General features: G+C 43.9%; 1 protein-coding gene and 1 long non-coding RNA gene across 3 annotated transcripts in view; one reads left to right on the plus strand and one right to left on the minus strand.

Annotated features, from left to right (window-relative positions):
• LOC137504003 (uncharacterized) overlaps positions 1-8,375 on the plus strand; it is a 42,505-nt gene extending 34,130 nt beyond the window's left edge. The window contains exons 3-4 of the long non-coding RNA XR_011019398.1: positions 3,405-3,514; positions 7,817-8,375. This is a non-coding gene — a long non-coding RNA (uncharacterized lncRNA). The remainder of the gene's footprint in view (positions 1-3,404; positions 3,515-7,816) is intronic.
• SERAC1 (serine active site containing 1) overlaps positions 1-23,370 on the minus strand; it is a 197,657-nt gene that overhangs the window by 14,915 nt on the left and 159,372 nt on the right. For both annotated transcript variants that reach the window (XM_068231859.1, XM_068231858.1), the window contains exons 13-15: positions 15,483-15,583; positions 12,192-12,289; positions 3,622-3,804 (exon numbers count right to left, since the gene is read on the minus strand). In XM_068231859.1, the coding sequence (XP_068087960.1) occupies positions 3,622-3,804; positions 12,192-12,289; positions 15,483-15,583 (382 nt within the window). The remainder of the gene's footprint in view (positions 1-3,621; positions 3,805-12,191; positions 12,290-15,482; positions 15,584-23,370) is intronic.

Genomic DNA, 23,370 nt, shown 5'->3' on the forward strand with positions numbered 1-23,370 from the left:
ACTCCACTCCAGGCCTATTATCTGCTTAATTGATTATGACGGCCCTGCCCACACCTGCCTATGAAATAGCCTTTGAGTCAATGTCCAATTACTTTTGAGCCCCTGAAATGGATTTGTGTTTAAAAAAATGCTTTAGATGCCTCACATTTTTATGCAATCTATTTATTCACCCCACTGAATTAAAGCTGTAAGTCTGCATCTGAACTGCATCTGAGCTGTTTCATTTAAATTCATTGTGGTAATTTAGATGGCTATACAAGAATGGTGTGGAAAAATAAATGCCTCCTTGTCTGTAATTTTTACCTGTTAGAGTGACTAGGACTATCCATGTACAGTATTATGTTATATAGGTGTCCTTACCCTAATAATATATGCTTTTCTTTTTCAGATTGTGTGATTAGAACCATGGATCCAAGACTAAAACAAAGAGAAAAACAGGGCCGGTTCTAGAGTTTTTGCTGCCTGAGGCAAACTTGTGAGGCTGAGCCCCCCACCCCAAATTTGGAATGACCACACAGCACAATTTACTCTGCTTCATTTAATGTTCTCACATGACGTGCCACAGCTCAACACAATAGCACACTGGCTGGCAGTGAGTCTGTGACAAACAAACTGCTCACCCTCAGCCACTCCATTCCTACACAGTCAGGACAGCAGCGCCAGCTCCTCCCTTTTGCTGTGCAAGTCAAATGAAACACTGTTGCTCTCCTGCCTCCCCCCTCCTCACTCACTGTCAGACTCCTCACACAGCACAACAAGCTGCTTTTCCCCAATGATGACCTCTTCACCTCGCTCTCCTTCTACTCTGACTGCATGCTGTTTTAACACAGTACAAAAATGCTGACCATGTAATCTCTGCGCCTGATGCAAATGTTTCACCTTGCGTCATTAAAGAACCAGCCCTGGAGACAAGGAAATCATACATTTTGCATTAAGAAAATTTCATTAAGTCGAGACATGACTGACTGGCAACATCAGTTTCCTAAGAGAAATGACAACTCGCCAGAAATTCAAAGACAACTCTTTGTTTAAGTCTTAGATCCATGGTCCATCCATGAAAAGAAAAGCATACAGTATATTGGGGGATAACAACATCTCTACACTGTTGCACATGCTTGGGTCACACTACAGGGAGACAGTCTCGTCAACCCCCCCTCCCCCCAGGAATCACTGTGCCCCCTGAGTGACCCCCTGCTTAGTAACAAGTAGTTAACGGTTTCCAGGCTCCAGGAGCATACCATGAATAGGAAAGGGTCTATAAAAAACTCTCCAAGTCAGCCTAAATCTATGTAGGCATTAAGAAAACCACAGGTCTTATCTATTTGCTATAAATACCTCACAATCCTTGCAAAATCTCTTGTAATGTATGTATCTGGATGACACTTATATTTGCAAATTAATATCTCTACATTTCTGATTGCATGTTCTAACATTGTCAGTCAACAGGTACAGTATATAGTCTAAAGAAGACTTACAAGCTGAAAGCTTAATGTTTTTCTTTTAAATTAGCCAATAAACTAGGATAATGATAATCAGGATAATGATCCCGATTCAAAATTTCCTGCCTGTAAAATACAAGCTCTAGTCTTGCTACTAAGATAAGGAATTACCACCGAGGTGCACATCACGAGCCAAGCTCCATCTCTAGAGGTGAGCGAAGCTGATGTCCTGCTACTCCTGTCAAGGTTAAACACCAGGAAAGCCCCGGGACCAGACGGCGTGTCTCCAGCCTGCCTGAAAACCTGCTCCAGGCAACTCGCTCCCATCCTCTCTGCCATCTTCGCCAAATCACTAAGTGAAGGAATAGTCCCCGGATGCTTCAAGAGGTCGACCATCATACCTGTCCCTAAGAAACAGGGAGTCTCTGACCTGAACAACTACAGGCCGGTAGCCCTTACGTCCATCATAATGAAAACTCTAGAGCGAGTGGTCCTATCCAACCTCAAGATCTCCACCTTGCCCCTTCTAGACCCCCATCAGTTCGCGTATAGGGCAAACAGGTCCACTGATGACGCTATAAACATCTGCCTGGAGTCCATTTATGACCACCTTGACAGACCAGACACGTATGCCAGAGTACTACTCCTAGACTTTAGCTCGGCATTTAACACTATTTGTCCACGCATCTTACAAGAAGAACTAGCCACTCTTGGTGTTCACCCAAGCCTACGCCTCTGGATCACAGACTTTCTCACAAACCGGACTCAAACTGTTAGGCTGGGCGACATCTACTCACAAACCATGACCACGAACACAGGTGCCCCCCAAGGCTGTGTCTTGTCTCCACTGCTGTTCTCCCTCTACACAAACAATTGCAGATCCAAGGCAGACTCAGTCAAGGTCATCAAGTTTGCCGACGACACTACCATCGTCGGTCTCGTCACCAAGGACAATATCCAGGAGTACTGTCAGCAGGTGGAAAGAACCTCCCAATGGTGCAGGGAGAACAAGCTAGTACTCAACACCACAAAAACTGTAGAGCTAATCATTGACTTCAGGAAGGCCGCACCCCCCCCACCACCAATCCACATTGAGGGTACAGAAGTGGCTAGAGTGCCTTGTGCCCGTCTCCTGGGCACTACCATCTCCAGTGACCTTAGCTGGAGACCTAACATCACTGCCATCCAAAGGAAAGCCCAGCAGAGACTCTACTTCCTTCGTCAGCTAAGGAAGTTCGGCATGGCACCAGAGATTCTGATCAGCTTCTACTCCGCCACCATTGAATCGATCGTCTGCTCTTCCATCCTGGTCTGGTACACCGGCGCCACCGCCAGCGACAGGCTCGCACTTCAGAGGGTCATCAGGGCAGCGGAGAGGGTCATTGGAAGACCTCTCCCCTCACTCGACCTCCTACACAGGAGAAGGCTGAGATCGAGGGCGTTGAGGATCGCTAACGATCCTACTCACCCGGGCCATCGCTACTTCTGCCAGCTCCCACTAGGACGGAGACTTCGGGCCATCTCCACAAGGACTGCCAGACACAGTAACTCTTTCTTCCCCTCGGCCGTCAGCCTCCTTAATTCCCTCCACATACTCCCATCTGCACACAAATCAATGTGACACAAAACTATTTGAATAATAGGCCATTCTAGGACTTTTTTTCAGTACTGTCACGGGTGATGCAAAATTGCTGCTAATGTAATGTAACGCAAATGTTAAGTGTGATATAATGTTAATGTAATTGCTTGTCCTCTGTTTTCTTCTTTCTCTCCTTGAGCTATATGTACTGTGCCAAAACCAATTCCGGGCATGACCTAGTCATGCTTGGCGAAATAAAGAATTCCTGATTCCTGATTCCTGATTCCTTACATGTATATTGACAGAAACTAATAGCTAAGAAATTACGGCTGCAGAGGCATTACTTTATGAGTAGCCCATAATGATGTTGATGTGTACCTCACCAGGTGAACAGTGAATAAAACTAGATGAAGAAGAAGGCTGCCAGCAGTCATTTATATCAAGCTGGAACCACTATCTCTAAACAGAGGTGGCGATCCTTTGACCTTATTTTCAGGTACACTCTTATTATTATTATTATTATGCCTAATAAAAAAATAATAATATAAAAAATGTTAGGAAAGTAAGTTTCTACACTTTAATATTAAGAGGGAATAAATATACCTTTGCTAAGCTCTTTAACTTCTACTGATGGGAATAACAGGAGCCTTGCACTAACTGAATATTCTGCCAGTCGAGATCCATGGTGGGGAACGCTATAGAAGGCAATTCCACGTGTGTTCTTCACTAAGTCATGCATGTCTTTGTCCTTGGAGGCAAGTACCAACATTTTTTTCACCAACAGTCCTGGGAAAAAAAGAATTAATAAATATAAGCTCCTCGTATTTATTAACTGATTTATAAGGCTGGCCGTATAATGTAAAGCAGTTAGCTGGACTAGTGTTGCTTAGTGCACCGCTGCTCGATAACTCTCACCTCTCGCTGTGACTCCATAAATTATCTGGCCAGGGAAAGACCTTCGCTTGGCCACACCAGCTGCTTTCTACATGGGTGTGACCATAGCTGCCACATAGCCTTGTACTTCATCAATCAGTACACAGCTGAGCTGGCAAAGTTTTAATAGATTTTTAACCAGATTTGTTCTGAAATCTTGCAGAAGTTAAGTGGTGCAAGTTAGTACAACTGATTTGGCAGAATAATTGATATTTCCATCAGGGAGATTGATTGATAGATCAACATATTGCAGAAGGATCTGGATAGGATGTCTATATGGGCAAGTAAATGGCAGATGAATTTCAATGTTTAAAAATGTAAACTCATGCATCTTAGTCGTACCAATGGTCTAGCACAGGGTGGGCAAATTAGGGCCTGTGGGCCATAGCCCGCCCACTCGTCTGTTTTGTCTGGTCCACCAATACACTGCCGCAGATATTGCCCACCAGTAGGTGACCTGGCGTTGTGGTGTCCCACTGCAACAATTCACCAGCTTTACCTCTGCAGTTCCAGGCTGTAGAAATCTCAGTAGATGCCGGCAGAAGGGCTACGGAAAAATTGTGTCTGAGGCCCAGCACTGGAGTCTATTTGTGTCTCCAGTGCTGGGCTCCGGAGGCTATTTTCCTGTAGCCCTGCACTGCCTGTCAGCATGTAAGATCTGCAGCCGAGCTTTTGCAATGAACTAACTGGGGGGGGGGGGGGGGGTAATGGAGCTAATGCTGCCTACTGTATTTTTGAGGGGGAAATGCAGCCTTATATGTCTTTGTGTGTATTTTGGGGAAAACTATGCCACATTATGTGTATTTTATTTCAAACAAGGCCATGTTATGGCCATGGGGGAAACACTGCCACATTATGTGTATTTTGTGGGGGATAAGTCCAAAGAATAGCATACCGTATACTGCATTCACCTGCTTCAGGGGTGCTGGACCAAGTGGCTGAAGTAAGCCAAAGGGAGGTCCGCACATGCTCACTATCATAAATTGGACAGATTACATGATTTGCAATTGTTTGCAACAAGCATCTGAATCAAATGCATATTACTTTACTGCATCGCAATATGTATGTTCTTACAGATTTCCTATTTTGAACCTGAATATGTTGTGTATCTCTTCCCCCCTTCGCCTAACATTATCTCTGAAACTACTTTGCATGTCTCTATGGTGATGACGCACACACTCGGATTGGCTCAGGACTACTTTTCCCTTTGAAGCCATCCACTGGCGGGTAGCGGCGAATCGACGGCGAGCGTCGGCGGTCGAGATATGCACGCAGCTAGCAAAGAGATAGCTGCATGCAACAACAAAAAAGTGTGCAAATCGGCCCACCAGGGCCTGAGCAATCCTCTGCAGCGGCTTAGCCCGTGCTCAACACAGGCTTACCACCAGGGAGGTTAAGGGCTAGGTCACACTAGGTCTGGAAACGTATCTGTGGCTCCGTTTTTAAAACCTGATCAAAACCGGAGCCGTGGATAGCAATGTTAAAAATAGCAGCAGTCTTCACTCAAAAAAACGGATCCGTCTGCATTTGCGGGGACCCGTTTTCAAAACCTGAAAGGAAGGTCCGGATCTGCTGCATTTTCCTGCAACGCATCTGGATCCTGATACACAGACGGGTAGTGGCAGGCAATAGGAAAACGGATCTCCCTCTACACAGGCAGATTTGGACACAGAAACTGATCCGTTTCTGTGTCACAGCCTGTGGGGAGAGAGAGGGACGCCATGCTGGAGGGGTATAGCAGCCAGGACAGGGGTGGCAGCGGGCAAGCAGGGAGGGGGGACGTCTCCCTCTCACCTGGGTCCCCTGTCCCCACTACCCCCTCCAGCTACATGCGCAGAAATTGTTAAAATATGTCCGCAGCGAGTGGGTAAGATTACCTTCTCTCTACTTCCTCTGCTCGCTGCGTCATTTCCTGCAATGCCGCCCTCCTAGGTATAGAGGGGGACACTGCAGGAAGTCGAGCGGTGGAAGTGGAGAGAAGGTTCCCCGCTCGCTGCGGACATTATATTTTAACAATTTCTGCGCATGTAGCTGGAGGGGGTAGCGGGGACGGGGGACCCAGGTGAGGGGGCGGGGAACGACCCTCGCCCTGGCTGCTATACCCCCCCATCCGTTTTTTGGCACACAAAATAAATGCAAATGGATCAAAATGTACGCAGCAAAAGGGCAGCATGGGTCCATTTGCGTTCAGGTTTGCCAGGATCACGGACCGCCAGCATCACGGATCGCAGGCTCCGTCCTGCAACCGTGCCTAGTGTGGACCCAGCCTTAGGGCTAATTGGTCCAAGACTTGTAAGGGATTTGTGCCTTCCTCTGAATTATCAGTAATATGAGCAATACTAGCACTAGCCAGCAGGGCTGTGGAGTCGGTACAAAAATCATCCAACTCCAACTCCTCAGTTTATGAAACCACCGACTCCAGGTACCCAAAATGGCTCCCACTCTGACTCCTTGACTCTGACTCCTTAGTCTAATACTCACCAGGGCTATGGATTTGGTACAAAAATCATCCGACTCCTCAGTTTATGAAACCACAGACTCTGACTCCAGGTACCCAAAATTGCTCTGACTCTTTGACTCTGACTTCACAGCCCTGCTAGTCATCATCCATTCAAAGGATAAATGTCTTTTATCACCCCAGCTAACTATGTACCGTAAATATGTGAATGTATAGTACATAAATTGTATTCAGGAAGCATTAGAATGTTAATCTGAAATAGCACACATGAAGTGTAAGATTTTTTAAAATTAATTTTCCTAATGTAAGATGTACTAAAAAAAGTCAGGTGTGTAGTAACAGCTTTTTTGGTGGCTGGACAGTGTATGGTTAAGGGCCTACTGAGTGCCTACTAAGCGCACCCTTGTGCCGTGAGTCCACCAGGAGAAAACCACAATATAAATGCAGTTTAAAAAAAATGGACCAATCAATTTAAACCCAGGTTTAAATTGATTGGTCCATTTTGAAGCAGCATATATTTTCTTAATAATTTACATAAACTCAGAAAAATGTGCATCTCATTGATCATCCGTACGTGTCACCGTGTATTGTAATGTCCCACAGATTTCCACCGTCATTTATTCCCCCTCCTGTGTACATGGTGGGGTTCACGTGGTTGGCCATCACCTCAGCGTGCTGTTGCAGGGCGGTAAGATGCTACGCTCCCTCACGCTAGTCTGTCTCCATTTGTGTCAAGTTTCTAGTACCCTGGACAGCTTACAAGCTGCTGTGTGAAGGCCCAAACAACCACACATTTGTTGCACGTTGACGCCATCCTAGCATGTAAGTTCGTCTTCCGCGATCCAGCTAAGGATGGTGGCTCGGATGGACCAAACTTAGTCGACACGTTTCACTAGTTCCATGCTAGTTTTACCAGGACATGTGACCTAACTGCTCATCACTCCATCTTGTGGATCATTTTATAGTTGCAGCCAGCTTTTGTATTCAAATTCATTGGGTCTTTTTCCTTTCTCAGGATTTGGTGCACATATATTATTATACCCCTACTGAATCAGGCTGCTGACACATTTAAATTAACATGCTTATAAATCACACTATTTTTCTGTGGTCCCTTTCTTTAAAGGACAAAGGACCTATTATTATGGGGCCAAACCCCTTCTATTGCAGAACAGGAAAGAATGCCAGAGACCGGGGCCAGAATTTAAAGGAATACCCATAAATTGAAATCAGCATTTATTCTCATCGGAGGCCAGGACATTGCATTTGTATATCCACATGCTTTCCTTTTGTAGGAAAATCCTATCAAAGTCACCTCTCCTAGGGCTAATGTTTTAACTTGTATACTTCTCTGAATCTCAAACTGCCACTATTACTATCATGGAATTCCACCCTGCTCTTTCATCCTAGTATGGTATGCCAGCTCCTCTGCCAGCGACAGGAAGAAACTTCAGGGGGTCATCAGATGAGAGATCTCTTCCCACTCGTCTGGACCTCCTCTACAACTCCAGCCTGCGCTCCAGAGCATTAAGGATCGCCAATGATCCCTCTCACCCAGGCCACTGCTTCTTTAGTCAGCTCCCCTCACGCCGGAGGTTACAGTCCATCTCCACCAAGACCTCAAGACACAGGAACAGCTTCTTTCCCTCAGCTGTCAACTTTCTGAACTCTCTCCATGCACCCCCACTCCCTTTCAGTCCCCCCTGCCCTTCCCCCACCACTTCAGGACAAACAATATCATGCTTGCACTGATGTACATTATACTGTACATGGATGCGTTCAAGTTCAAATTGAGTTTTTTTGTAAATTATGCCACCTTGTTTTTCTCTGCATGTGAAATAATGTTCTGTTCCTGTCTGACTGTATTGTGCGCGTCCAATCCTACTTTTGTATCCTTTACGTGCAAAGCCCAATTCCGGGCACGACCCAGTCGTGCTTGGCGAAAATAAAGTTTCTGATTTTTAAAGTATTGCGCCACTGCACTATTTTCATTTTTTCTCTTAATATTGTTTATATGTTCCCCTATTTGTATCCCAAGGTCCCTGCCAGTCTTCTCTATATAAATCTTGTTACACAAGGACATACCAGTTGATAAATAACTTTTTTGTTGCACAGGTGATATAGTCCCTTATTTTAAATTCTGTCTCACTCTTTTCTTGATGTTGAATTTCATCTGACATTTATATGTTCCTATTGCCATCCTATCCAGATCTTTCTGCAATATGTAGTCATCTTCCCGAAAGTTGATTATTTTGCACAACATTGTATCATCTCTGCAAGAATAGAAACATTACTTTTTACTTCATCTTCTAGGTCATTAATACATTGATTAAAGAGTAATGGACCCCGCACTGATCCTTGTGGGACCATACTGCTAACAGTCACCCACAGGGCCAGTTCTAGACTTTTTGCCGCCTGAGACAAACTTGTGAGGATGCCGCCCCCCTCACCCCATAGGTAGCCTGAAGGGGGTAGCAGACAGGAAGGGGGAGCAGCGAGCACATTGGGGGGGAGGGAGGGGGGTCATACCTTCCCCTCCCTCACCTGGGGCTCTCCCATCCGTGCTCCCCCTCCAGCTATTAGCGCTAAATATACCGCCGGCAGCGAACGGGGAAGCAATTACTACCTTCCTTCCTTGTGTTCCACCAATCACCGCGTCACTTCCTGCAATGCCGCCCACTGTACTTCAGTGGGCGGCATTAATAGGGGGAGGTCACATCTGTTTGTCTAAAGGGGGCACATCTGTTTGTCTAAAGGGGGCACATTTGGATAATTAAAAGGGGGCACATCAGGCTATCTGAATTAGGGAAGGGGCACATCTGGCTACTTAAATGGGGGGAAGGGGAGGACATACGGCTATCTATGGGGATAAGGGGGCATATCTGGCTATCTTGACTACACCCATGACCACAACCAGATTCTCATGCGTGGCCATGCCTATTTTGTCCAACAGGGGTTGCAAAAATGTCTTTGTCTCCAGCGCTGAAAACCCTAGATACGCCTCTGTATCCACACTAGCATTCACCGCCTCATAAAAGCTGAGCATGGTAGTCAAGACCTGTCTTTAGTTAATCCATGTTGATGCTAAGAAATTAGATTATTTTCTGCTAGATTGATTAGCTGTTTAGATGATGCAGTAAACCTCCCCTATATGCCCCAGATGGATTATTCCAGGGTCCATCATTGTTAGTTTTGAAAATAGGAAGCTACAGGATTCATTAATGGCTCTTACACACTAAAAAATGCATGCATGAATGCCATTTCATGCATGCAATCCTGATGCACAGCATAGAGGTTGCATTATAGCGCAGACATTGGAGGCCACAGCACAATAGAACCCAATGGGAAAATGCGTGCAAAGTGGTTAAAAAAATCTTTTTAAAAAACCCACACATATTAAAAATATCCTTTATGTGTGCTGTAACTGCTGTAGGAGTTTTCAGTTAATTTATCTTTTTTGTAATAGTGGGCCTTTTATAGCTGTGCATGGGAACCAGGAGGAGTTAATAGCTGCAGTACTTTATGCAGTGCAGCTTTTAACCACTCCTTGTCCTCAAGTTAAGCCATTAATCCTCCCGGTTCCCAAGTTCAGCCATGAATCCCTCTTGGTCCACAAGTGCAGCCATTAATCCTTTCTGGTCCCCAAGTGAAGCCATTAATCTCTTTGATCTCCAAGTTTAGCCATTAATCCCTTCTGATCCCCACGTACAGCCATTAATCCCTCCTGAACCCCAAAGTACAGCCAATACTCCTTCTGCCCCCTCAAGTGCAGCTATTAACTCCTTACGGTTTCCAAGTGCAGCCATTAACTTTCCTGGGTTGACTTATATTTGAGTCATTGAAAAATTCCAGCTGAAGACTGTCAAATATTGGGGTCGACTTATAGCTAAAATTAACTTATAGTTGAGGATATACAAGTATGTCAGGAGCAACCAAAATACATATGTATCACAGGAACTGTATGCAGCTTTATGGTCACAAAGATAGGTGAAAAATCTCCAAAATACAAAGTATAATGGGCAGCAGAGGATATTATTCACTACATTTCTAACAGAAGGCCATCTCAAACAAGCAGATCAGCAAGGACAGCTTTCTTTAGTCAGATTCTTTGATCCAATCCAATCCAGTGAGCTTAAAGTGAACCTTAAGCAAAATAAAAAAAATGAGTTTTACTCACCTGGGGCTTCCCTCAGCCCCCTGCAGCTGATCGGTGCCCACGTAAAGTCGCTCTGACTGCCGGGCTGCTATAGCAACATAGAGGGCGCTGGCGGCGAAACCGGAAGTGGCCGCCGGCGGGTCCAGGAGGATCGGAGCGACTCTATGTGGGCACCGATCAGCTGCAGGGGGCTGAGGGAAGCCCCAGGTGAGTAAAACTCATTTTCTTTATTTGACTTAAGTGCCTCTTTAAGGTGGCCATACATCTGTATGCTTGATCGAGTGCATGGTGGTAACGGGGTGCGATAATCGCGAATTAAAAACACGAGGGAAACAAATGAGAATCACGCAGCATCCAATAGGGAATTACTCTTGACTGGTACAGTGGGCTGCAACCTCACAGTGTATGCGGCAGTAACCTACTGACCACGAATCACTGCCCATGGGGAAAAGAAGTGGGTAGTGCCCTTTTCAGGGATAAAGCTATAGCATCCAGATGTTTCAGATTGTGCACATAGCATGCAAGTCACTTGGACAATGCATGAGTTAGTTTGATGTTAGCACTTTAGTAATGAGAATACCCTGCTGCCCTTAAAGGACAACTGTAGTGAGAGGGATATGGAGGCTGCCATATTTATTGCCTTTTAAATAATACCAGCTGCCTGGCAGCCCTGTTGATCTATTTGGTTGCAGTAGTGTTTGAATCACACTAGAAACAAGCATGCAGCTAATCTTGTCAGATCTGACAATAATGTCAGAAACACCTGATCAGCTGCTTGCTTATTTAGGATCTATGGCTAAAAAGATTAGAGGCAGAGGATCAGCAGGATAGCCAGGCAACGTGTACTGTATTATTCAACAGGAAATAAATATGGCAGCTTCCTTATCCCACTCATTACAGTAGTCCTTTAAGCACCATTCGGAGATGAGTGACATGATTTATCATATGAGTAAAACAGGTGGTAGTTTTTTGCTCATCTGGCCTCATTCTGACATGAAACATCACCTCCCAGCACCTAAAAATATTAACTGAATAAGAGAGAAAAAAAATCCAAATTCTTTCTTGCACTGATGGGGGAGCAAATATTTGCCTAGCAGTATAGTGTCAAGTGAATCATGCGACTGGGAAATAGCATGATTTCAACACTCACCAGAGCTTAACACTCCTGAGATTTTGTAACTGTATCAGACCTGAAGAGTTTATCAGCACACTTGCACTGTATCCGAGAGCTTAATGTTTTACTAAAACATAAAACGTGTTTTAGGGCATAGGTAACTTGGTCTTTTCTGCCTTATGGTTATGCTTTGTGCAGTCCAAGGAAGTACTAGGACAGATCACCCACACACTGTCTTCAACCCTACAGGTCAGGATTCCAAAAATGTATATAGCCCTTTTGTTAAGGGCAGTGGAAAGCACCCGATGTTGCTTCTATCTGCTTTCCACAACACTAAGAGAACAATTAAAGCATATAGCACTGCTCTGCAAAGTTTAATGAACATTAATAGCAAATCCTGAGATGGGCAGTATGGATTACCACTCCAGTTGTGTTGAGCACTAGCAAAAAGCAAATGCGGCAAAATCTATGTACCGTACTCAAAGCTTACGTAAGAATTTTAGCAAGGAACTTACCTCCCATGCTATGTGAAATCCATATTATTGGCCGTTCTCCAACACCTGCAGTCTTCAGTTTTTTAAGAAGTTCAGTACTTCTATAGGCTATAGACTTCCTGCAGGAAAAAAATATTGCTGTAAATACCCTCTTTACTGTTAAATTAATAAAGAATGAAAGCATAAGGACCTACTCATAGTAGCAGCAATGCTTAGAGGGTTCATACTGCTCAACAGCACTGCTGGCTATGATGGAGTAGAGACCAGCACAGCCTATTCAATATAAGTGCATGGGGCAACCTGACTCTAATATTCCAGGGCTGTGGAGTCGGTACCAAAATCATCTGACTCCGACCCCTCATTTTATGAAACCTCTGACTCCAGGTGCCCAAAATTGCTCCAACTCCTTAGTCCAATACTTACTTGGGCTATGGAGTTGATACAAAAATCATTCAACTCCGACTCCTCAGGTTTATGAAACTACCGACTCTTGACTTCAGGTACCCAAAATTGCTCCGATTCCAACTCCACAGCCCTGTAACATGCCATATATACGGTAATATTCCATATAGTAGGTTCTAAGTTAAACAAAAAGTAAGATATTAGACAGGTGGTCAACCAAGCAAACAATTATCTGACTATTGTTAATGTCTGTCCAGCAATGCCTCTATAAACACACATACTCAAAGTGGCTGATCAGCAAAGGCAGGGGCGTAGCAATAGGGGTTGCAGAGGAAGCCAATGCATCGGGGCCCTTGGGCCAGAGGGGCCCGAAGGGCCCTACCTCAACTACAGTATTAGCTCTCTATTGGTCCTGTGCTCATAATAATAACTTCTATAGATACTTTGAATAGTGGTAATTATTAACACACTGTTCCCCATCCCCTTCTTGCACCTCTGACACTGTAGTTGCCATTGGCAGGTTTTGATGCACTGTATAAATTGTTTTGTATAGAGTGCTTGGAGGGCCCCATTGTAAAACTTGCATCGGGGCCCAGAACTCCTTAGCTACGCCACTGAGCAAGGGTGTAAAGGAATAAAAACCCTCCCAGAGCAGGGGGATACAACTGTTGTAACTGAAAAATAATTCTCACACAGCCAACACCTGTGCAGGACAACAGCATCCTAAACAGATATTAAGCTAGACATACAAACATTCATTTTCTGGCTAGTTCAATTTGACCACATATGTAGGAAATCTATTGCCAGCAACATATTAATGTTTGATTGATTTCAGTCAGTTTAAAAATGGAACATGTGTTCAAAAAAGTTGGAGAATGTCTCTAAGAGCAAGCAGGGGAAAACAGTGAGAAAAGGATAGTTGCATTGTATTACAATGCATCAAGTGATATACAATGCAAGTAGTTAATTTTATTATTATTTTTTATTTATATAGAGCCAACATCTTCCGTAGCGCTGTACATAGTACAAACAAATAATGGGGAACAAATATACATAAGAATGACAAGACACTGTACAGTCATGACATTGAATAGTAGAAATACAAATGCATACATTGTTGATGTGTAGTTGGTACATGTGCATATGTTAAAATTACAGCAGTATGAGAAACACTAGGAGGAGGTCCCTGCTCTTGCGAGCTTACAATCTAGAGGGTAGTGGGGAGGAAACACAGGGGTTAGTGGGTGAGGCAGTGTGCCTTCAGTGCTGCTTATAGCAAATTATAGGCTTGTCTGAACAGGTGTGTTTTCAGAGTGCGTTTGAAGGTTTCCAGACTCGGAGCATGACGAACCGGCTGAGGGAGATAGTTCCGAGAGAGAGAGTTCCAAAGGAAAGGGACAGCCCGTGAGAAGTCTTGGGCCTGATTCACAAAGCGGTGCAAAGTGTTTGCACGCGAGTGAAAACCCCTTTATCACGCCTAAACTCAGTTTAGGCATGATAAGAAGAAACTCGCGCGAATTTTCCACGCGCAAGCGCGCAGCACCCGGCGCTTCGCGCGAAGCTCCCATTAAGCCCTATGGGACTTTGCGCGCGCGCGTTCGCGCGTACGCGCGGTAGCTTCGCGCGAGTTAGAGCACAAAGCGGTGATAACTTTGCTAGTGCAAAGGTTATCACGCCTAAAGTCTTTTAGGCGTGATAACTGAGTTATCACCGCTTTGTGAATCGAGCCCCTTGGATGCAAGAGTGAGAGGAGGTGACTAGGCTAGAGGACAAAAGGGTCTCCTGTGAGGAACGGAGGGTCCGGGCAGGGAGCTATCTGGAGAATAAAGAGGACATGTATGCAGGTGATAGCTTGTGTAGAGCTTTGTATGCAAGCGTGAGAAATTTAAACTGGATCCTTTGGGCAACTGGTAGCCAATGGAGGGATTGGCAGAGAGGGACTGCCTCAGAGGATCTAGAAGAGAGGTGGATGAGACGGGCAGTGGTTTCTGCTGAAATCTAATTGAGATCAAGTGTGGGGCATAGTTAAAGTGTACCCGAGGCGATATGTGACATGATGAGATAAACATGTGTATGTACAGTACAAAACATATCAATAATGAGGCTGTTGTACTTGTTTTATTTTGCTGCCTGAAAGTTAATTTCTAAGCATGGAAGTGACAGCTTCTGTCTTGTTGGTAGCTTGTCTTGTTGGGAATATACAACTTCTGAGAGCAGGCACAGATAAAATACATGAACTATTGACCTTTTTCTAACTCTGGGACATTTAATAGGCTGCCACTGATTAGAGACCATAAAACATTAAACCTACTTTGTAAATGTTTGAATATAAAAGAAAACCCTGGGGTACTTAAAACATATCATTTTTAGGAGTAGGAGGATAAATATAATCAGTTTATTTTCACCTTGGGTTCACTTTTAAGGAAACAATCATGAGTGACTGCCTGAGAAATCTTACTTCCTGAGAAATACATTACTTTCCTAAGGCATTAGTTTTACATCCATGACCCTCCGTTCTGTTAGAGCGCAGTCAATGCGGCAGACGGGTCGATCTGAAAAAACGCTGAAGACCCAAACTTGTGGTTCGCTCAGCAGAAGGAGGCGAACTGATCCAATCGAATGAAACAATGTGCACAGATCCTATTGAAGAACACATCGAAAGCTGAACAATCTTTATTCGCCAGGAACTGTTTGTTGCTGAACTACTTCATGCATCCCTGCATGCATAAGTTATACTTAGATCTGTGCTGAATGATGGGCTTTAAAAGTGTAATATTATAACAGTAGCAGTAAGTAGTTGTCTTCACTTTTGCAGTATACATAGCCAAGCCTTTTTGTAAAATGAATTTTGTTGTTAGTTTATTTTTGTTTGTATCATGAACAATTGAATAATAGAGTTACTGATAATACCTGTGACTGTCTGCTGGACACTTAACATTCCAGTCGCTCAAATGAGTGTCGTATTCCACAGAAATAATTCTTAAAGAAGGGCAATCTGCTGCTAACCAATCCTAAAAAAAGATGCACATGTTTAATGCATGTAGAGACAAGTATTTATCCATTAATAAAGGAACAGAACATTACAATTATGCCATGCACAAGTAAGGGGGGGGGGGGGGGGGTCACAAAACAGTAAAAAAAAGTTTGAATATTGTATTAAAATTTTCTTTTATATTCTATTTTTTGAAATGTCCACTAATGGTTGCCTAAATAGTTCTTATTTCTTATTATTATTAATAATAAAACGCCAACATATTACGCAGCCATGGACAATAAATAGGAATACCGTACATAGAATGTTAACAAGGGTTGTCAAACAGCACACAGTCATACAAAATAGCACAAGGCTATATACCCAAATAGGATAAAAGACACATGAATGCAATTTTACAGAGACCCAGCAATTCAAGTCCGAATTAGTCCACTGTCGCCAGATATCAAGAAGAACACATGGGGAGGGGGATAGTAAGTTAAGGTGAATCTTGGGGGTAGGCAATCTTGAGGGCTTGCTTGAGGATGTTTAAGGGGGGTGCAAGGGAGTTCCATAGGGTGGGAGCCAGTCAATGGAGGACTGGAGGGGGTGTGGGCAGGTATATATATATATATATATATGGACGAGCTCAGAGATATACTGTAGGTCGGGCAGGTCTTGTGCACAGATTTGTAGGGCAGGCACAGAATCTTGAAACTGATTCTGAAATGGATACAGAGCCAGTGTAAAGCTTTGCAGAGGGTTTCTGTGGAATGGGCAATGTCATGAGATAACCCCTGGGTGCAACCCTAGAAACTTTGTTTTTAGCACAGACACTACAAGCTCCCACAAATGCTTTGCAATCTTTCCTAAGTGAAGGCCACCACACATGTCATGACAGTAGTTCCCAAGTCTTTGTCTCACCTGAATGTCCTGCCAATTTAGAGTCGTGAAACTGCTGGAGAACTTCCAAACGAAGGTGAAGGGGAACAAATGTCAAACCAGGAGGTTTTCCAGGAGGGCTATCTTCCTGGAAAGACTGCAGAGATTTAGATAATTCAGGGAATTCCTGAGTCTCAGTAGCAGCAATAACACAGTGTGGAGGCAAAATCAATTCAGGAGTCACAGGTTGAGGGATCTCGGGTTCAAAACATCTAGATAATGCATCGGCTTTCACATTCAGAAGCCTCAGCATGTAGTGGTCCATTAGCCAACTGATTCAGCTGTTCCTGCTGAGCAGCCACTGTCTGGGTAAGCTGATTAACAGCCCCTGTGAGGAGCATAACCTGATGTTGCAACTCCTCCATAAGTATGGGCCCGTGATAATATCACGTTTGGTATAAGACGTATGCACAGAGGATCAGATTAGTCGTAGTCAAAACGTAAGCTAGGATCATACATGAGATATCAGATAGCTGCGGTACAATGGGCTGAGACAAAGGCTAGGTTGTTTAACAGGCTAAGGTCATACACAGGTGATCAGATGTCTGAGGTACAATAGGCTGAGACAGAATTAAGGTCAAGGAGTAGCAAAAGTCATACACAGTAAATCAAGAAAATAAACACTAGTCTAAAGGATAGATATATATCGCAAACACTGCATATACTGTATATCTATCAGAGCAACTAGACTAATATTATACAATATTATCACAGAGTGACAGAGTGCCCAGCACCAGCTTACTGATTGCTATCACGGGCAATGACGGACTGCAGCCCAAGGGCTTAAATACAGGATCAAAGGCCAGCCCTCAGAACAACCAGCCAATCACAACAGCTAGTAGAGAGCAGACCAATAGAATCTCATTAGCCAGAAAGTGTCAGCTGATAGCGTGTCAGCTGACACTAATCTCTAAGAGGCCGTCTCAGAGCATAAAAGCTTCTCTGAGTCGCACGCGTCCGGCTGAGGACATTGGAGGAACATGCAGGCTCAGCCACGACCGCAGGGGAGCCGAGGATGCCGCTGGAAGAATTTCTCTGCAAGGCTCTGTTTCTGTAGCTGCTGACAGGTAAGAGCATTACAGTTCTGCTGTGTATAGAATCCACACATTTTATTTGCCCATTTGTCCCGGTTATTGCAACGTTCAAAATATTTCCCTAGTACAATGTATGGGGCAAATATTTTATTTAGAAATACAGGTGCATTTTTTTCAGTTTTGCGTGGATCACTAATTACAAGCCCATATAGGTTAAAGGTAATAAGGTATATAGTAATATACCTTCACAACATACATATTAAAAAGTTTAGTCCCTAAGGTAACAATTTATGGGGTTTTTTTTAAACTGTAATTTTTTTATTTTTTTTAACATTTGTTTTTATTTTTTTAGTTAATGGGCAGGGTTGGGAGTCAATCAGTTTTATTTAGTGTGTATTTTTTTCCCCTATTTCTACTTTAATTTTACTTTTTGGCCACTAGGTGGCACTAAGCACTCTCCTGGAAGATACCAGGGAGTTCAAGATCTTTTTTTTTACATTTTGGTTCATGAATCAAATACCTCCTGATTGGAGGCATCTTGATTCATTTGCAGGGAATCGTTTGCCTGGGGGAACTCTCTTCCTCTTCAGCAATCAATCCCCTGTAATAGCGGCAGGGAATGAGCCACCTGCACGCAGATACCGTGCACAAGGGCAGCAACACTGCTGGAGGATATATTTGTCAAGATTGCCTTTGAGTGGCGATTTTTGGACAAATATATCTGTCCAGATTGGCTTAAGTAGTTAAAGGACATCCCAGGTGAAAATAAACTGATGAGAAAAACAATTGTATCCACCCCATTTAAATATATATTTTAAAATTTTACTGTTTCATTGTCTCTGCTTAATGACACCTTCATTGAAGTATGCTAGCGCTCAAATCTATGAATTATTGACCCTTTATGGCTGTAATTACTAATCAGTGAGGGTTATACCATAATCTGACCCAGTCCGTCCCGGTCCCGACACGGACAGAAACTGTCACTTGCATATCTGATTTTCAACTCTTTCAGGCAGGAAAAAAAAAAGAAACACAGCCCAGTTATTTGTGTGCTAGGCACTGTACATACATATGTCATCATGTTACATGTCACCTCGTTTGTCCTTAAAAGCATAAGATGAAAAAGTATCACCTAGGAGAAAACTTAGGAGAATTGAATAAGGCCCTCAGTGTCATAGGAACAGGGGTCAAAAAGGGCATGGCTGGTGTCCTCCTTGAATTCCAATTCTATGCTTGCAATTGTTATATGAAGGATATGGCTTCACATGTTGGAGTTAATAGCAGCACAGAAAGAACATCTATTCTGTAATATGTTATGAATGTAGAAAGGTTTGACCACGTTGTGGCTGTAGATGTCCCTGCCTTATGAGTCCAGGATGTTGCCATCTACTTCCATAACTACATATGCTTCCCCATAGCTGCTAAGAACTTTTCCGTATGACAAAATGACAGTGAATCTGACTTCCTAAATTCAGAACTTATATTGAAATACGGCAGGACACACCTGTTGAGATTTAAATGTAAATGGCCCGAATGGTTCGCCAGCGATTCATAGCGAGTTCAACCCGCCCCTATACCACATCATTGGGCTAAACTTTGACCCTCTACATCACAGTTAGCAGATACATGGCAGCCAATTAGGCTGCACTCCCCTCCTGGACCCCTGCCCCTCCCCTCCTATAAAAACGCTGCTGCGTTGGCCATCTTCTCATTCTATCTGCTGCCTGCTTAGTGAGAGAAGGGAGAGACATTGCTGCAGAGATAGGGAAAGTGTTAGTTGGGTCTTTTTAGCTTGCTCCTTGCTGATATTTGTTGCTGAAAAGCACCCCAAAAAAGCTCTTTTGAAAGCTAACGTTCTTGTGATGTGTTTTTTGTGTGTGTGTGTGTGTGAGAGTGTGTGTGTGTGCCACTCACACTGACTGCATATACAGCCCTGTCTGTTACAGCTGGCCCTTTCTATATTGTGCCAGGCCCAGCACACTGTATTATACCAGTCAGTGCATAATTTTCACTCCATCTGTGACTGCACAGTGTTTTATATACCAGTCAGTGCATACCTTTCACTGCATCTGTGTGACTGCACACTGTATTATACCAGTCACTGCATACTTTCACTGCATCTGTGTGACTGCATGCTGTATTATACCAGTCACTGCATACCTTTCACTGCATCTGCCTGACTGCACGCTGTATTATACCAGTCACTGCATACCTTTCACGGCATCTGTGTGACTGCACGCTGTATTATACCGGTCACTGTGTACCTTTGACGGCATCTGTGTGACTGCATACTGTATTATACCAGTCACTGCATACCTTTCACTGCATCTGTGTGACTGCACGCTGTATTATACCAGTCTCTGCATACCTTTCACGGCATCTGCGTGACTGCACGCTGTACTATACCAGTCACTGCATTCCTTTTCACTGCATCTGTGTGACTGCACACTGTACTATACCAGTCAGTGCATACCTTTCACTGCATCTGTGTGACTGCACACTGTATTATACAAGTCACTGCATACCTTTCACTGCATCTCTGTGTGACTGCACACTGTATTATACCAGTCACTACATACCTTTCACTGCATCTGTGTGACTGCACACTGTATTATACCAGTCTCTGCATACCTTTCACGGCATCTGCGTGACTGCACGCTGTACTACACCAGTCACTGCATTCCTTTTCACTGCATCTGTGTGACTGCACACTGTACTATACCAGTCAGTGCATACCTTTCACTGCATCTGTGTGACTGCACACTGTATTATACAAGTCACTGCATACCTTTCACTGCATCTCTGTGTGACTGCACACTGTATTATACCAGTCACTACATACCTTTCACTGCATCTGTGTGACTGCATGCTGTATTATACCAGTCAGTGCATACCTTTCACTGCATCTGTGTGACTGCACGCTGTATTATACCGGTCACTGTGTACCTTTGACGGCATCTGTGTGACTGCATACTGTATTATACCAGTCACTGCATACCTTTCACTGCATCTGTGTGACTGCACGCTGTATTATACCAGTCTCTGCATACCTTTCACGGCATCTGCGTGACTGCACGCTGTACTACACCAGTCACTGCATTCCTTTTCACTGCATCTGTGTGACTGCACACTGTACTATACCAGTCAGTGCATACCTTTCACTGCATCTGTGTGACTGCACACTGTATTATACAAGTCACTGCATAGCTTTCACTGCATCTCTGTGTGACTGCACACTGTATTATACCAGTCACTACATACCTTTCACTGCATCTGTGTGACTGCACGCTGTATTATACCAGTCAGTGCATACCTTTCACTGCATCTGTGTGACTGCACGCTGTATTATACCAGTCACTGCATACCTTTCACTGCTAGAGATGGCCCGAACGGTTCCCGGGAAACTTCCGGTGGTTTGTGTTCGCCATGTAAGGCGAACTTTTCCGGAAGTTCGGTTCACCCCCATAGTGCATCATTAGGGTCAACTTTGAACCTCTACATCACAGTCAGCAGGCACATTGTAGCCAATCAGGCTACTCTCTCTCCTGGAGCCACTCCCCCCCTTATAAAAAACAGGCCCCGCCGGCCATTACACTCACTGTTACCTGGTACTATGCCACCCTGTGGCCGGTTATATAATCTTTCTGCTCCTGAAGACAAGGTCATGAAGGATTATATCAAGGAAAATATTGAAAAGGGCTTTATTAGACAATCTTCCTCTCCAGCAGGGGCAGGCTTCTTCTTTGTTGAAAAGAAAGATGGCAGTCTTAGACCTTGTATTGATTACAGGGGTCTTAACAAAATTACAGTGAAAAATAGATACCCTCTGCCCTTAATTGATGATTTGTTTTCACAGGTGGCAGGTGCCAAAGTCTTTACCAAGCTTGACCTCAGGGGGGCTTACAACCTAATCAGGATCAGACAGGGAGATGAATGGAAGACGGCTTTTAATACTAAGGATGGGCATTATGAATATCTTGTCATGCCTTTTGGATTGTGTAATTCCCCCAGCTGTCTTCTGGGATTTTGTTAATGATGTGTTCCGTGATTATCTAGGTAGATTTGTGGTTATTTATCTAGATGATATTTTGATTTTCTCTCCCTCTCTGTCTCAACATCGAATACATGTCAAAAAAGTTCTGCAGAAACTGAGAGAAAATTGTCTGTATGCTAAACTGGAAAAATGCATTTTTGAAGTTCAAGAAGTCTCCTTTCTGGATTATGTAATTTCTGTCTCAGGTTTAGCTATGGATTCTAACAAATTAACTGCAGTCCTTAACTGGTCCCAACCCACTGATCTAAAATCATTGCAACGATTCTTGGGATTTCCCAACTTCTACAGGAAATCTATTAATAACTTTTCCTCTATTGTGGCACCACTCACGGATCTTACCAAGAAGGGAGCTGATCCTTCTGTTTGGAACAGTGAGGCTGTCCAGGTGTTGAACTCCTTTAAACAAGCCTTCTGTTCCGCTCCCATCTTGGTACAACCTGACGTCCAGAAAGCCTTCATTGTTGAAGTTGATGCTTCTGAGTCAGGGGTGGGGACAGTCTTGTCACAATATGCTGGGTTACCTGAACGTCTTCATCCCTGTGCTTACTTCTCCAGGAAGTTCTCCTCGGCTGAAAAAAATTACGACATCGCCAATAGGGAACTTTTAGCAGTTAAACTGGTTTTTGAAGAGTGGAGGCACTGGTTGGAGGGAGCCACTCATCCTGTGACTGTTTACACCGACCACAAGAACTTAGAATACATTGAGAATGCCAAGCAATTAAATGCACGTCAGGCAAGGGGGGCATTGTTCTTTTCTCGTTTCAATTTCATCATAACGTATGAACCAGGTTCTAAAAATGTTAAAGCTGACACTTTGTCGCGGTCCTTTGAGAAACAAGTTCCTGATCCTGAAGGTCCAGGGTTTATTTTACCCAAGAAATGCATTTCTGCAGCTGTTGTAACTTTTTGACCTGTCTCCTGATTTGTCTAGTCAGTTGTTCAAAGCACAGGATGAGGCCCCACCAGCCAAACCCACAGATCGGTTATTTGTGCCTTTACACCTCAGATTACAGGTCTTGAAGCAATTCCACAAAAGCAAATCAATTGGTCATCCCGGGGAGAAAAAGACCTTAGAGCTGCTCAAACGGATGGTCTGGTGGCCTTCATTAAACAATGATGCTATTGCCTTCATCGAAGCATGTCCTGTTTGTGCCCGTAGCAAGTGTCTACGAAAGTCACTGCAGGGTCTCCTCCAACCTTTACCTATTCCTGAGAAACCGTGGACTGATATTGCCATGGATTTTGTAGTAGATCTACCGGTTTCTCAGGGATTCAATGTGATCTTGCTGGTTATTGATAGATTCAGTAAGATGACCCATTTTGTTCCATTAAGTAAGTTACCCTCTGCCAAGGAACGGGCTCAAATTTATATTAATAATATTGTCAGGTTACATGGTATTCCAGAAAATGTGGTATCTGATCGTGGTGTACAATTTGTCTCCCAATTTTGGCATGCATTCTGTTCCCGTCTGGGAATATCTCTGTCCTTTTCCTCTGGCTTTCATCCAGAGACTAATGGCCAGACGGAAAAGAATGAACCAAACTTTGGAGCAATATTTAAGGTGTTTTGTAGCTGACTGCCAAGAAAATTGGGTAGAATATTTATCATTTGCTAAATTTGCAGCTAATAATCTGGTTAATGCTTCTACCAAGATGTCTCCATTTCAGATTGTTTCTGGTCTGAACCCAAAGTTTTGTTCTCTCTCTGGTCCACCCTCTGCTCTTCCCAGTTTGGAGGATTGGCTCAAACACTTTCCTGATGTCTGGAAGCAGGTGCGTGACAATTTAATATCAGCA

Source organism: Hyperolius riggenbachi, chromosome 4 (genome assembly GCF_040937935.1).
Source record: "Hyperolius riggenbachi isolate aHypRig1 chromosome 4, aHypRig1.pri, whole genome shotgun sequence".
Lineage (NCBI taxonomy): Eukaryota > Metazoa > Chordata > Amphibia > Anura > Hyperoliidae > Hyperolius > Hyperolius riggenbachi.